Source organism: Salvia splendens, chromosome 19 (genome assembly GCF_004379255.2).
Source record: "Salvia splendens isolate huo1 chromosome 19, SspV2, whole genome shotgun sequence".
NCBI lineage: Eukaryota > Viridiplantae > Streptophyta > Magnoliopsida > Lamiales > Lamiaceae > Salvia > Salvia splendens.
Window position 1 is genome coordinate 22,083,804 of NC_056050.1, and position 14,749 is coordinate 22,098,552.

Sequence of the window (14,749 nt, forward strand, 5' to 3'; positions counted from 1 at the left end):
CAAAGAATAAAAATTGAAGGTCGAAACACAGAATCTACCGTAGGATCAGTCCAGAAGTACGACATCATCATCTGAATCCACAGGTTGTAATGGTCCCTTAACACCATTTTTATTATCACCAAGTAGCTCATGTGCTGCTTTCTCAAGAAATCCCTGAGAAACAGAAGGAATAGATTGCTTCTCGGATGACTGATATTTTCTCTTCTTCTGCAGGTTTCTGTTCACATACTTGAATCCATTGCCCTCCCCACGACTAATTCCCCGCATGCTTTGCTTCTGTTCTGCAAACTAGGTAGTTAACAACCAAATGAAAGGTTAAGGTTTGCTACACAATAAATTAGAAAAACATACCAGAGGAACGATCAGGAAGTGAGTGCTCAATAAATCGCGCTGCTGCGGGGGTGTTAATGGTTGTCGAGGGTCGCAATGGAGCTACAAACACAAGTAGTAACATTTTAGGAACTGATGGTAATGAAACCACTGATCATAGTTGGTACCAGATATTATCATACTAATAAACATTTTGTGTGCCGATGTTTAGTGTTAAAGGTCCTCAATACCAAGAGCCTTGCAAATTGATTACTGTGCAGCAGACCACATTCACACTGTCTTATTCATCCCATCAAGATTATCACAGATTATGGGTTTCAACTTTCAATTCAAAACAGATGACAGAAAATATAACAATGATGGAGTAGAGGTGCTTAAATGCAAGCAACTGAAAGTTGCTCCAAGGTATTGTTAGGACCCCTAAAAAATCTCAACAGAAAGTCCATTCAACAGCAAAATAATGTTTTGGCAAAAGGTTTTCTTACTTTGGATTTGGCAAACAATCACGAAATGAACTCTAAATTCAACTGTATCTTATACTAGTTCTTTGGGGGTGAAAGGTTGGCTAAACATACCTTTGCTAATGCATCACTGCAGTTTCTCTTGGTACAAGCTCAGTCTCTCCTGAAACCATAAAACAAAACCACATAAATTAAAATGGGTAAATACCACATTTCAAGGTTTCAAATACAAACACTTTCATTGGGGATAAAAACCAGCTGGATCATTAAGTATGAAAACATAACGGAAGGTTGAGAAACACAGATAAAGTTGGTATTACAAACACTTACAAACTCTTTTTTAACAGGATGATCATCTGGATCAACACCTCTGCACCTTAGCCTCACTGCAAAATCACATGGAACAGATAAATTACACACACACACACACACAAAAACTGCAATTTAAGCAACTCCAAAAATATCACCATGACAAACACACCAAATAAAAGGCTAAGCATATTAGCTAACTGACGCAACACAAATCATCATCACATAAACGCATAAGAAGCACAAAAAAGTGAACCTTCCAAGATTGACGAGGTTCTAATGAACAAAAATTAGAAAGTAAAAAAAACCTTCACGTATTCTCTAAATGACACATGCAGTGATGATTCCGCGAATTATTGATGATGATAAATGCTCGTAAAAATAAATCACGACACAGAGAATTTAACGTGGTTCGATTTACTGAGGTAAATCTACGTCCACGGGGAGAAATGGGGGCAGGTTTGTATTGCTTGATCTGCCAAATACAGCTTACAACACAGACTTGCTATATGATTGTTTCTCTAGAGAGATTCTAACCCCTTCTATCAGATCTAAGTTCTATTTATATAATGAACTCAGATCATGGCTTGCATCACCACCCTAAGTCGTGGATGTCGTGTAGGTTATGGCCTAAGATCGTGGGCGAAGCGTAGGTCATGGCCTACGATCGTGGCCTGAACTGACATCACGTGGTAGTGGGTGTGTTGGACATCCTGTATGGGTCCACTAACTCCTTGTTCGGCCGAATACCGAGACCGAACTGCTTTGGTTGCCGATCTGAGAGTAGAGCTTGATGCCGACCTGAGAGCAGAGCTTGATTGGTTGGCTTTTACCGAGCTGTAGGCTGAGGCCGAACTCTTTGGTAATGCCGAACTGAACTCTTGGGCTTTGGGCTGGCCGGCCGTCACTGCTATTGGGCTTGTTTAGTACGTACCCCATCACTACCCCCCCCCGAAAAGCGAAGTGATTCACTTCGGCGAAGCGAGTCACTTCGGCATTCTGGAAAAGGGTACGGGGGAGGCTGAAGTCAGGGGACGTGCCCTGCGCGTGACTGCATTAAATGCGACAGTAAAATCCGGCCGTTGAATCCTGAAAAGGTGGGATATGAAACGGTGCGATGATTTGAAATCTTTTCCAAATCTGATAAATACCGTCTTTCTTCATCATTTGAACACCTTTGCTATTGGCTTCTTCTGCACTCTCTATCTTCTGCGTGAAAAATTTCCTTCCGCTTTCAAAAATTTCTTCAGACTACCTTCACCTTCAAAAAGTAAGAAAAATGTCTTCTTCTTCTTCTTCGGAGTCGGGTAGCGTTAGGAAAGGGGGTAAGGGGTCTTCTAGCCGGAAAGAATCCGGGGAGAAGACCGTAGAGTATTTTCACAGTATCTTGAGTAAGGATACTGTGATATCCCTTTACGAAAAATACTCTTTTCCTGGGGGGAAGGCGGTGGTACCTGACGGTGATCACAGGGCTGACTCCCCGCCGGAGGGTTACGTCACCGTGTACGAGGCCTGCTTAGAATGCGGGCTTCGTTTCCCCCTCCCTTCTGCCTTTATAGATTTACTAGATTTTTTTCAGCTTCCTTTAGGCCAGGTGACTCCGAACTCTTGGAGGCACTTGTCGGCCTTCGCTGCCGAACTCCGTAGGTTAGGAAGGGATTTGTCTTTGAAGGCGATCCTTAAATTCTTTCAATTTAAGAGGAAGGGGTCTTGGTTTTACTTGATCCCTTTACAGCCCTTTAGGGCCTTTTGTAAAACGAAGTGGCCGAAGTGGCAAAATCGCTTCTTCTACTATGATAGGACCGCGGCTCCTAGTTTTCCCTGGAGAGGGCCGGAGTCCGTTATCCGTCACCCTCGGCCTGAACCGTTGGACGAGCTCGATGGCGAGCTCAACAAGATTCCCATAGTTAGGAAACAATACACGGAGTCTGAGCTCGTCAAGGGCGACGTCGTGTTCGACATCTCGTCTTCGGACGAAGAGGCCGAGGGTGAGGATTTCTCTTTATCTTTATGCTCTACTGCTTTAACGAAGAAAATCTGACTTTGCTTTCTTGCTTTTTGGCAGTGTTCATGTTGAATAAGGCTATCAGAAAGTCCTCCGAGCTTGTGGAGCCGGAGAGAGAGAAGGCTACCAGCTCGGCGCCTGATGCCGAGAAGAATCCGAAGAGGCAAAAGACCTCTTCGGGTCCAAAGAAGCCGGAGTCGACTTCGGCAAGCAAGAAGGGGAAGACCCAGAAGCCCCCAAGGGCGCCAGAGAAAGACGTGGTCTTGGCGCCTCCTTCGGAGCATATCTGTGAGCCATTTTTATGGCCCACGGACTTCGCCGAGGTGAATTGTCTTCTTGATTCCTTGGCTTGGCTTGTCTTGTATTTTTGGTGCCCTCTGTTAACTTTTTTCCTTATCCATTTTCAGAGGAATGATATGCTCTCCAAGCTCGTCGCCGTCGAACTCTCCAAAGCGTCCAACGACTATGCCGAGATGCAGAGGAAATTGGCGGCTGCTTGTCACCGGGCCGAGCAGGCAGAGGCAAACTTTGAGAAAGCCAGGGCTGCTAGGATTTCGGCCCAGGATGAAGCTCAGTTTGCCAAAAACCAGCTCGTCATCCAGCGAGAGCAGACGAAACGGAGGGATGCTGCCGCCGTGGTTGCCCAAGGAGAGGGTCTCCGTGCCTACACGGAGAGACTCTTTTTGAGCAGCCAGTTCTCGGCCTTTGTCGGTAGTCTGGTAAGGCTAATTGCCGATAAGGGCGAGCAGGGGCCCGACGTCGTGCTGCCTCTGTACAGCCGAGAGATAGCTGCTCGGCTTCAGAATCTGCCGCTCCTTGAGGAGCTCGCTTCATCCTCGGTCCTGCTTTCTGCAGACCGAGTCCGGAGTTGTCGAGCTGATCGGGACGAGAACCTGGAGGCTATCTTTGCCTCCGTGGGACCCGTTTCACCCGCTTCGACTTACAACGGAGAGGGTGAGGCCGAGCCGCTGGAGCGGGAGGCCGAAGTCGATCAGGCCGGGCATCCGGAGAAGGAGGCCGATCAGGAGGCGGAGGCGAGGCCGGCAGGAGGCGAGGCCGAGGCTGAGGTAGCCCAGGAGAAGGAAGCTGTACCAGACCGAGGAGCCGGAGACGAAGCAGGCGGAGTATGATTTCGTCTCCCTTCTCTTAGTCTAGTTTCTTCCTTGTAAAATGGCCTTGAAGCCCTAGTGTAAAAAATTTTCCTTGTGAATGAAAAATTCTCTACATTTGTCTTCGTATAGCTTTTCGTACTCGCCTTTACTCCTGTTGTATTTTACTATCTGCTCGGTACAGCTGCCGAACTAATATAGCTGCTTTGTACTCAAGGAGATGGAGATACTTCACTGGAAACGGCTGTACTCTTCGGCTTTAGACGAAGCTGAGAGAAGAGCTATAGCCGATCAGACGAAGAATGACGAGCTTCTGGCTCGTTTAGTGAAGCTGGAGGCCGATAATAAGGACTTAGAGTCCGATAAGAAGGATCTGGAGGCCGAGCTGAATACGACCATTGCTGAGAGGACTGCGTACGAGGATTACATCCGTGTGCGCGGGGGATTGACCATCTCAGATGTTCAGAGTCGAGTTGACGAACTGTGGGAGGAATATCTTGTACTCCGGAGGAACAATGCGCTGGAGAGCTCGGCTTGCCAACAAGTTGTGAAATCATTACGGCGCTGGGCTTCTCGGTACGACATTGTTCTTTCTCGGCGCCCCTCCATAGAAAGATTCCTTCGGCATATCGTGCCAACAGATGCTCGCACTCCAGATCAAACCTCTGGTTCCCTTGTTCAAAATCCTACTCCCAGCCAACAACGAACTCCGGAACAGCCGGAAACGTCAAGACGAGAACGGGCTCAGGAGCAACCGGAATCGTCAAGACGGGGACGGACTGAAATTCGCCGAGGAGTTGTGACTATGAGCGAGCAAGATCAGCAGATGCTTATTGCAGAGACTCTTCATCGCCGAGGTGTTAGGACTTCTCGGGCTCGGGGAAGAGGCGTTGGGTCGAGGATAGCATCTCGTCGACCTGCTTATTCTTCATCTGCTCGGAACAACCGAACTCGGCTTCCAGAGGATTTTGCAGATAGGTGGCTTAACTTCAGCAACCCTGGACGGTAGAATAGTCCTTTGTAATAGCGTAACGCCATTTTGTAGGGTAGCGGAGTTGTATGCCGAACAAGATTTGATAAATGAAATTTTGTTTTCGCTTCTAACACTGTATTTACAGCTTAGCGAAAAAATTTCATCGTACTTGTCCTCGGTCTTATGAAGTAGACTTCTTTGACCGGACTTGGTCCTTGGTCTGATGAAATAAACATCTTTGACCGGACTCGTCTTTGGTCTGATGAAATAAACATCTTCGACCGGACTCGTCTTTGGTCTGATGAAATAAACTTCTTTGACCGGACTGATGAAATAAACATCTTTGACCGGACTCGTCTTTGGTCTGATGAAATAAACACCTTTGACCGAACTCGTCTTTGGTCTGATGAAATAAACATCTTCGACCGGACTCGTCTTTGGTCTGATGAAATAAACTTCTTTGACCGGACTGATGAAATAAACATCTTTGACCGGACTCGTCTTTGGTCTGATGAAATAAACACCTTTGACCGAACTCGTCTTTGGTATGCGTTGGCTCCTCTCGATTGGAGCCCCTGCGCTCTGACTTCAGGGACGACTTGGTCTTCCCGGCAGGGAGAGCGTCAATAGTCAGGATTACTCCATCATATTGCGGCTCGTCATCGTCTTCGGGATCCGGCTGCCTTTTCGGATCCTGAGGAGCGCAGTTCGCACCTCTCTGCTTCTTATTCTTCTTTGACTGCTTGCTTTGGTATTTTTTCAATGTCCCTGCCCTCACAAGAACATCGATACCTGCAGCCAAGTTTCTGCACTCCTCGGTATCGTGACCGTGGTCTTGATGGTAGGAGCAGTAGTTATCCTGGGGTCGGCGCGCGGCAGATTTCGTCATCCGCTTTGGCTTTTCGAACAGGTCGGAGTGTAGTTCGAAAATTTCCGCTCTCGGCTTGTTCAGCGGTACGAACTGAGCGGGCGGCTTCTCGGGATTGAGACGGGGTCCCAATCTGTCTTGCACCGGAGTCCTTTGAATCCTTTCAAAAGGAGTTCGGCGAGGATGTCCCTGATCGCCAAAAGGAGTTCGGCGAGGATGTCCCTGATCGCTATGATCGGGCTTCCTCCTGTCTCCTCGGGACGATGAGCTGTCTAACGACCGTTTGCGACGGTCTGCCTCATCGGCTCGGGAGTACTGGTCCGCAATGTCCCACATTTCCTGAGCTGTCTGCGGACCGCACTCAACGAGCTTCCTGTAGAGAGCTCCGGGCAGGATTCCATTTTGGAATGCCGAGATGACAAGCAGATCGTTGAGATCGTCCACTTGCAGGCATTCCTTGTGGAATCTTGTCATAAAGTCGCTGATTTTTTCGTCGCGACCTTGACGAATGGAAAGCAGCTGAGCCGAAGTGATTCGGGCTTCCGCTTTCTGAAAGAACCTCCTGTGGAAGGCATCCATTAGATCTCGGTAAGATCTGATGCTGCCCTGGGGGAGGCTATCGAACCACCTTCTCGCGTTCCCGATGAGCAGCTCGGGAAATAGCTTGCACATGTGGACCTCGTTGAGACCCTGGTTCGCCATGTTATATTGATAGCGCCCCAGGAAATCGTGAGGGTCCACGAGCCCGTCGTAAGTCATCGACGGAGTTCGGTAGTTCTGTGGTAGGGGAGTTCGGGTGATGTCGTCCGAGAACGGAGTCTTCAGTGCTCCGTACACGGCGAATCCGATATCTCGTCGGTATGGAGGAGATTGAGTTCTCCTGTGATTCCGGTACCGAGGAAGATCAGGAATATGTCGGGGTTGAGGATTCTTCTTCCTGGAAGACACGGCACTACTGCGGTAGTGACTTTCATGTCTGGATGAGGAAGGAGAATCCTCCGTTTTCGTCTTCGGCTCTTGGCTCTTTTGCAGGAAGGCTAAGAACTCATCCTGCTTCTCAGCCAAGAACAGCTTGACAGCCTCATTCAGATCAGGCTGCTGGGAAGACTCAGTGGGACGATTTTTGGAGCGGCCTGTTCCTTCGCCATGAGAACTGGTGGTGGATTTATCCCTAGGCTGTTTTCCAGACCTATGGGATGGATTGGCTTCCTCCGGGTTCTCACGGGCAGGAATGCGGGTATTCTGCGATCTGGTATGCATTTTTTGGGTGGAAAAAATGGATCAAAAATTCGCTTTATCACAAATTTTGTTCTTCGCTTCCCACAGACGGCGCCAGTGATGATTCCGCGAATTATTGATGATGATAAATGCTCGTAAAAATAAATCACGACACAGAGAATTTAACGTGGTTCGATTTACTGAGGTAAATCTACGTCCACGGGGAGAAATGGGGGCAGGTTTGTATTGCTTGATCTGCCAAATACAGCTTACAACACAGACTTGCTATATGATTGTTTCTCTAGAGAGATTCTAACCCCTTCTATCAGATCTAAGTTCTATTTATATAATGAACTCAGATCATGGCTTGCATCACCACCCTAAGTCGTGGATGTCGTGTAGGTTATGGCCTAAGATCGTGGGCGAAGCGTAGGTCATGGCCTACGATCGTGGCCTGAACTGACATCACGTGGTAGTGGGTGTGTTGGACATCCTGTATGGGTCCACTAACTCCTTGTTCGGCCGAATACCGAGACCGAACTGCTTTGGTTGCCGATCTGAGAGTAGAGCTTGATGCCGACCTGAGAGCAGAGCTTGATTGGTTGGCTTTTACCGAGCTGTAGGCTGAGGCCGAACTCTTTGGTAATGCCGAACTGAACTCTTGGGCTTTGGGCTGGCCGAGCTGTCACTGCTATTGGGCTTGTTTAGTACGTACCCCATCATGCAGCAATGACACTCGCACAACCAACAAAGGAATCTCATCAAAACAGAGCTCTCGCTTTGACAAATTTACGAGAGGGCTTTAGCAATTTCAAGGTTAACAGATACAATTAAGTATTAATACTGGGCAATAATAAAATACTAACTGATGCATGCAACAAAAACTCAAAAATAAAACGACACACCCTCACAAACACGAAAAAGCAGAGAGAAATTGGCATACAAGCAAAGAGAGTAGTTGTTGTTTTGGCAATCAATAAGAGGGATCGGGCCCTATCGAGAGGCTCCATGGTTGAAAGGGTTTCTGTATCGCAGTAAGATAACAGCTCCTCCAAATTGGCCTCACTTGTCGTACCAAAAAAATAACAAAAATACCAGTTTTTCGGTATATGCAATTTTCGGTACGATAATGGTATCAATTTTCCTATACCGCAATATACCGTGATATACCAAATATTTGGTATATAACGTAGATTTGGTATACCTCTGTATATCGAATCCTCAGTGCATACCGAAAAATCGGTACATATTGAAATATTATTTATATTACTATATTATATTTAATATATTTATATAATATAAAATATAATTAAAAAGAAAAAAATTCCAAAAATCCTATTTTTAAATATTGTGTATAAAAGAGATTTTTTTTGCATAACGGTACTATGGTATACCGCAATAACAGTTAGGTAATAGTATAAAAAATTAACGATACTACTTCGGTATGGTGTCGGTATGATATTTTGTCATACTGCAGTTTTCGGGTATACGGTATGGCGTTCTCGATACGGTATCCCCTACCGATCCACCTCTAATTAAAACAAATACGGATCTCAAGTCCTTAGTACAAAATATTGCTTATTACTCCCTCCGTCCCACTTTAGGAGTCCCAGTTAAATTCGGCACGAGTTTTAAGAAATGTAAAGGAAAATTGGTGAAAAAAGATAATGGAATGTGGATCCTACTTTTTTTTATTAGTTTTATAATAAAATGTGAGTGGAAAAATGTTAGTGCAATGTGAGGCCTAATACCATTTATGGAATATTCTATCGGAATTCCTAAAGTGGGACGGAGGGAGTAATAGTTTAGGAAATGTAGGCATTAGTGTGTTAAAAAAATATTTTGAATTGTGTAGATTTTAATTAAGATCATAAACAAAGTTTGTTTTGCGGTTTATATAATTAGAAGCATTAAAAAGAGTGATACAAAAATGGGAAAAGAAATAAATAATAATAAAACGAAAAAAAAGGAAAATGGATAAATGAGATTATAATCTTCCATGAACCATACACTGGAATCTCCACACACACACAGTATTTCACCTTGTTCACACACACACCTAGCTATACACACATATTCACTGTAACAACCAGCGACTATCCGGTCGATTTTGCCACCGCCGTTGTCAGGTTCCGGCATCTCTAGGATAATATAGTACCATGAAGTAACCTTCCCACACCTCTTATTTGTTCAATTTTATGGTCAATTTTAGATCAATTTTTCCTCCAAATTTGAATTTAAACAAATTAACAAAAGCAAAATAAAATATCGCTCTTAGACTTAATGTCGCGTTCCCTTTTTTACAGCAGCGTGGTGACCTTATCTGACATAGAGACTTCAGCTAAAGTGGAGAGAGATATTTAGGAGTGCAGCGCGACGCCATAGCCACAATTTTCATTAACTTCTACCGCAAATTTCGATGTCTTATCTCTTGGGTAATTTCACAAACATCTCACAGACAACCACCTCATCCCGTTATTTCATCATAATTGAGTTTATTGCATAGAATTTTACTCCCAATTCCTACATTTCAGCAACTTCATGCATGGCTGCCGTGATGCTGAGCTCTTCTACTTTGTGTAGCTGTAACTGTAGCCATGTATCTTTACCCAACGATATCAGCAGACCATGTCTATCCAGCTATACTGGTGCGACGGCGAATAGAAGAAAGATTAAATCTTTTGGGGTTTTGAGGTATGGATATGTGATTTATTGGAAGAAAATCAAGAAAAAGAATGCTAGTCTTTGTGGGTATGTGATGAGAGGTGAAGATGAAGTCTCGATGAAGGGCATCTCCTCGGAGGAAATCATGGCGCGTTTGAAGTCGATTCCTGACTTGGACCGTGCATTTTCTTTCTTCAACTCTATCACAGGTATGCCACATGTAATGCACACCACAGAGACTTGCAACTATATGCTCGAGCAGTTGAGGGTGCATGAGAGGATAAAGTGTATGGTTGTGGTGTTTGATATGATGCAAAGACAGATAATCTATAGAAGTTTAGATACTTACCTCATTATATTTAGGAGTGTAGGTGTAAGGGGAGGCATTCGACAGGCGCCATCTGCGCTTGAACGAATGAGGGAGTTTGGGTTTAAGTTGAATGCATATTCATATAATGGATTCATCTACTTGCTTCTTCAGGCAGGGTTCTCTAGGGAGGCTCTGATGGTTTATAATAGAATGATCTCGGAAGGGTTGAAGCCGAGTTTGAAGACTTACTCTGCTTTAATGGTAGCTAGTGGGAAGCAAAGAGATACTGGAACAGTGATGGGCTTGCTAGAAGAGATGGAAAAGTTGGGATTGAGGCCGAATGTTTACACATTCACCATCTGCATTAGAGCGCTTGGGCGAGCAGGAAAGATCAATGAGGCGTATGATATATTGAAGAGGATGGAGGTGGAGGGATGTGCACCTGATGTAGTTACTTACACCGTTCTAATTGATGCTCTTTGTGATGCAGGAAAACTTGATTGTGCCAAAGATGTGTTTAAGAAGATGAAGGTTAGCAGCCAGAAACCTGATCGTGTGACTTACATTACTATGTTAGACAAGTTTGGCGACTCTGGAGATTTGGACTCGGTAAGAGAGCTTTGGACTCTAATGGAGGTTGATGGTCATAAAGCAGATGTGGTTACTTTCACAATACTTATTAATGCTTTATGCAAAGTAGGAAACATCGATAAAGCATTTTCAGTATTAGATGAAATGAAGGAAAAAGGGATATCTCCGAATCTGCATACTTACAATACTCTGATTTGTGGGCTTTTGAGGCTACAAAGATTAGATGAAGCATTGGAACTATGTAATAACATGGAATCTCGTGGCATTCACCCAGATGCATATACATACATCTTGTTCATTGACTGCTATGGGAAATTAGGAGAAACCGACAAAGCTATTGAAACTTTTGAGAAGATGAAAGCTCGTGGTATTGCCCCAAATGTTGTTGCCTGCAATGCATCTTTGTATAGTCTTGCTGAATCTGGTCGGCTTAATGAAGCAAAAAAGATCTTTGATGGAGTAAAGCTGAGTGGGCTCATCCCTGACTCTATTACTTATAATATGATGATGAAGTGCTATAGTGCTTCAGGGAAAATTGATGAAGCTATGCAACTACTCACTGAGATGATTGATAATGGTTGTGTTTTGGATGTGATTGTTATGAACTCTTTAATCGACACTCTTTACAAGGCTGGTCGGTCAAATGAGGCTTGGGACATGTTTTGCAAAATGAAAGAATTGAAACTTGTCCCTACTGTCGTGACTTATAACACACTATTGGCTGGACTTAGAAAAGAGGGCAAAGTTCAAGAGAGCTACAAATTAGTTGAAAGAATGAAAGCTTATGGTTGCCCTCCAAATACGATAACTTTTAATACTCTTCTGGATTGCCTCTGTAAAAATGACGAGGTTGATTTGGCCTTGAAGATGCTTTATGAAATGACAGAAGCAGATTGTCGCCCTGACCTTTTTACTTATAATACAGTTATCTACGGACTGGTGAAGGATGGTAGGATTACGGAAGCTTTTTGGCTCTATCATCAGATGAGAAAAATGCTATATCCTGACTGCATAACAATGTATACCCTTCTTCCTGGAGTTGTGAAATCTGGTTCAATTGAAAATGCTATCAAACTTGTTAAGGAGTTTGTCTACCGGGCTAGAGTTTCACTTGATAGATCTTTCTGGAATGATCTCATGGCTGGAACACTCAAGGAAGCAGAGCTGAATCATGCTATTTCCTTTGCAGAGGAATTAGTGTCTGCTGGTCTTTGCAAAAATGGCTTAATAATGGAGCCTATTGTTAAGCTTCTGACAAAGCAAAAGAAATCCCTTGATGCGCACAAACTATTTCTGAAGTTCACCAAATCTTATGGGGTTCGGCCTACTGTTGAAACATATTATTATTTGATTGAAGGACTTCTTGATATTCATCTTAAGGAACTTGCATGGGATACTTACAGAGATATGAAGAGTGCTGGTTGTGCTGCAGATGTCCCCACCTACAATTTGTTGCTCGATGATCTTGGGAAATCGGGGAAGGTAAATGAACTTTTTGAGCTTTACAATGAGATGCTTCATCGTGGTTGTAAGCCTGACACAATTACTCGCAATGTGCTCATTTCTGGTCTTGTAAAGTCAAACAAAGTAGAGGAAGCTTTAGATCTATTCTACGATCTTTTAAGTGGTGGCTTTTCTCCTACTCCATGTACATATGGTCCTCTTATAGATGGCCTTATGAAGCTCAAAAGACTAGTCGAGGCAAAGAATTTGTTTGAGGAAATGGTTGAGTATGAATGCAAACCTAACTGTGCCATCTATAATATTCTTATAAATGGATTTGGAAAAGCTGGTGAGGTTGATATTGCTCGAGATTTTTTTAATAGAATGGTGGAAGAGGGGATCAGACCAGATTTGAAGTCGTATAGCATACTTGTAGATTGCTTTTGCTTGCTGGGTCGGGTGGATGATGCAATGTACTACTTTGAGGAGATAAAGGCTGCTGGACTGGATCCTGATTTGATTTGTTACAATATCATCATCAATGGCCTCGGGAAAGGAAGAAAATTCGAGGAAGCTCTTAATCTTCTTGATGAGATGAGGAGTAGAGGGATGAAGCCTAACCTTTATACTTTCAATTCTCTAATCTTTAATCTAGGAATTGCTGGAATGGCAGAGGAAGCAGGAAACATGTTCAAGGAACTCCAGCTTCTGGGTCTCAAACCAGATGTTTTTACATATAATGCTCTAATTCGAGCATATAGTATGTCTGGTAACCTGGATGATGCATATGCAGTATATGAAGAGATGATGGTTGGAGGTTGTGCTCCTAATTCTGGCACTTTTGCTCAACTTCCAAATTAACATTTTTGTCTGCTCTTTGGGCCAAACCAGATTTCGTTATATACAAAAGAAATACAGGTAGAATCTCATCTGTTACCATTTTGGGGAATGTGCTCATTATCATTTAAATTGTGTATGTCTCATGTCGTTGTGCATTTACAGATTGATAGTTCAGTGCAACCTGAGTAGAGTGTTGAAGAGTCTTGTTCTCCCTTTGTAGAGAGAGCTGGCGGTTGCTTTGACTCTTGAACTACTGTACAAACTTGATGCTGCTTCAGAGCATTGCAGAAGTGATCTCTTTGTAAATATGTGATAAGGTAATATCATGTGGAGGTGCAATAGTCATACAAAATTATCGTCTCTGTCACATCTGTATAGATTTTTTACTGTAAGTCTGTAAAGTATAGAAGTTGTACTGTTTCCAGATCATGGAATTCTTGAGATAATATTTCTCTTCTCAATATAAAGATTATGAAAGAGCTGTTGTTCACCCAACATTGTTTTTTCATGTTCCTGTTTTAAGGTTTGTTTCCCTGCAATCATAACTCGATGAGTGTTGATAGATATGTAAAAAGCAATGGGGCATTTGGGAACTGGCATACATGTTATGCAGTTTTAGAACGATGAATTGTCTAATGTCTGCCTAGTAGTATAGTGTGTTTTTTCTTGATTCTTCGCCATCTCCCTTGACGTCATTTGCAAGTAAATATGCAGTTTGTACTTTGTTTCTCTGCTGAACTTATGAGAGAATTTTTATTTTTTCTCATATGATCCTTATCTTGTTTTGCTTAATTAAATGGTTGTTTTGGATCAACGATAACTGTGGAATGAGAAGTATGTTTTGCCTATATGTGTGTTCTTGCTATCATTTATATTGATTTGCAGAGTACTTTGAGCTCATGTGGTTAACTGAGAGAATATGGCCGAGTTTGGCATATTGATAATTTTTTTAAAAAAAATTGCTATTTAAATTATACTGTATTTTTTTAGAGTTTCACTTTGTACATTTAGTCTGATAAATTCAATCTGGTTTCATGTCAATCCGTGAATTATAATACTGAGTGGGAATCATATTAGTTGCTCGCAAACCAAATTCTCCACTGCTTGCTGAGACCACTAGCTTGGTAGGAACTAGGAAGTTATTTGAATATGTTAAAACCAATGGACAGCTTCTGCCACATGTTTAGACAGCCATGTCCTTGTCGAAAGAAAGCTCCAAGGTCTAGAGCAGGCTGCTGAGAACTTATTAACTAGTAGTTGAAAGACCATGTCTAGTGCCCTTCAAGACATATCCCTTTTGCTTCTAGCAACTATGGATATCTAAACATCTGCCTTGACTCTTGAATGATCAACCACTATTGCAATGAGCAGAAAGCAGAGGTAGATCACTTCTTCATTGTATATGCTGTTTTCTGTTTTATGTATTTCATTTCTAACGTAATTTATACAGTGTTATGTGGTTTTATTGAAGGACATAATTAGATGGGAGTTGAATTCAGAGACCTTGTCGAGGCCACAGTGAAGTGCAAAGGAGCGGGTGATGGGCTTCAGATCGTAAACCTGAATCCCCGAATAATGATGCAGCATCACCATGAACTCCAGATGATGGTTGGGAAGCGCCTCCCTCG

At 43.3% G+C, this 14,749-nt stretch overlaps 1 protein-coding gene and 1 pseudogene across 3 annotated transcripts; one reads left to right on the plus strand and one right to left on the minus strand.

The window, feature by feature from the left end:
- Window positions 1–45: 45 nt before the first annotated feature.
- Window positions 46–9,412, minus strand: LOC121779165 (annotated as a pseudogene).
- LOC121779554 (pentatricopeptide repeat-containing protein At4g31850, chloroplastic-like) lies at window positions 9,297–13,616 on the plus strand. 3 transcript variants are annotated; one of them, XM_042176898.1, is made up of 4 exons: window positions 9,297–9,437; window positions 9,580–9,708; window positions 9,808–13,199; window positions 13,284–13,616. In XM_042176898.1, exons 2-3 carry the CDS (start codon window positions 9,693–9,695, stop codon window positions 13,140–13,142), a joined length of 3,351 nt encoding a protein of 1,116 aa, XP_042032832.1. In that variant the 5' UTR covers window positions 9,297–9,437; window positions 9,580–9,692; the 3' UTR covers window positions 13,143–13,199; window positions 13,284–13,616. The 3 variants fall into 3 exon arrangements, with proteins under 3 accessions (XP_042032832.1, XP_042032833.1, XP_042032834.1); XM_042176899.1 differs by having other exon boundaries at window positions 9,305–9,437; window positions 9,583–9,708; XM_042176900.1 differs by lacking the exons at window positions 9,297–9,437; window positions 9,580–9,708 and having other exon boundaries at window positions 10,010–10,146; window positions 10,419–13,199.
- Window positions 13,617–14,749: the final 1,133 nt, after the last annotated feature.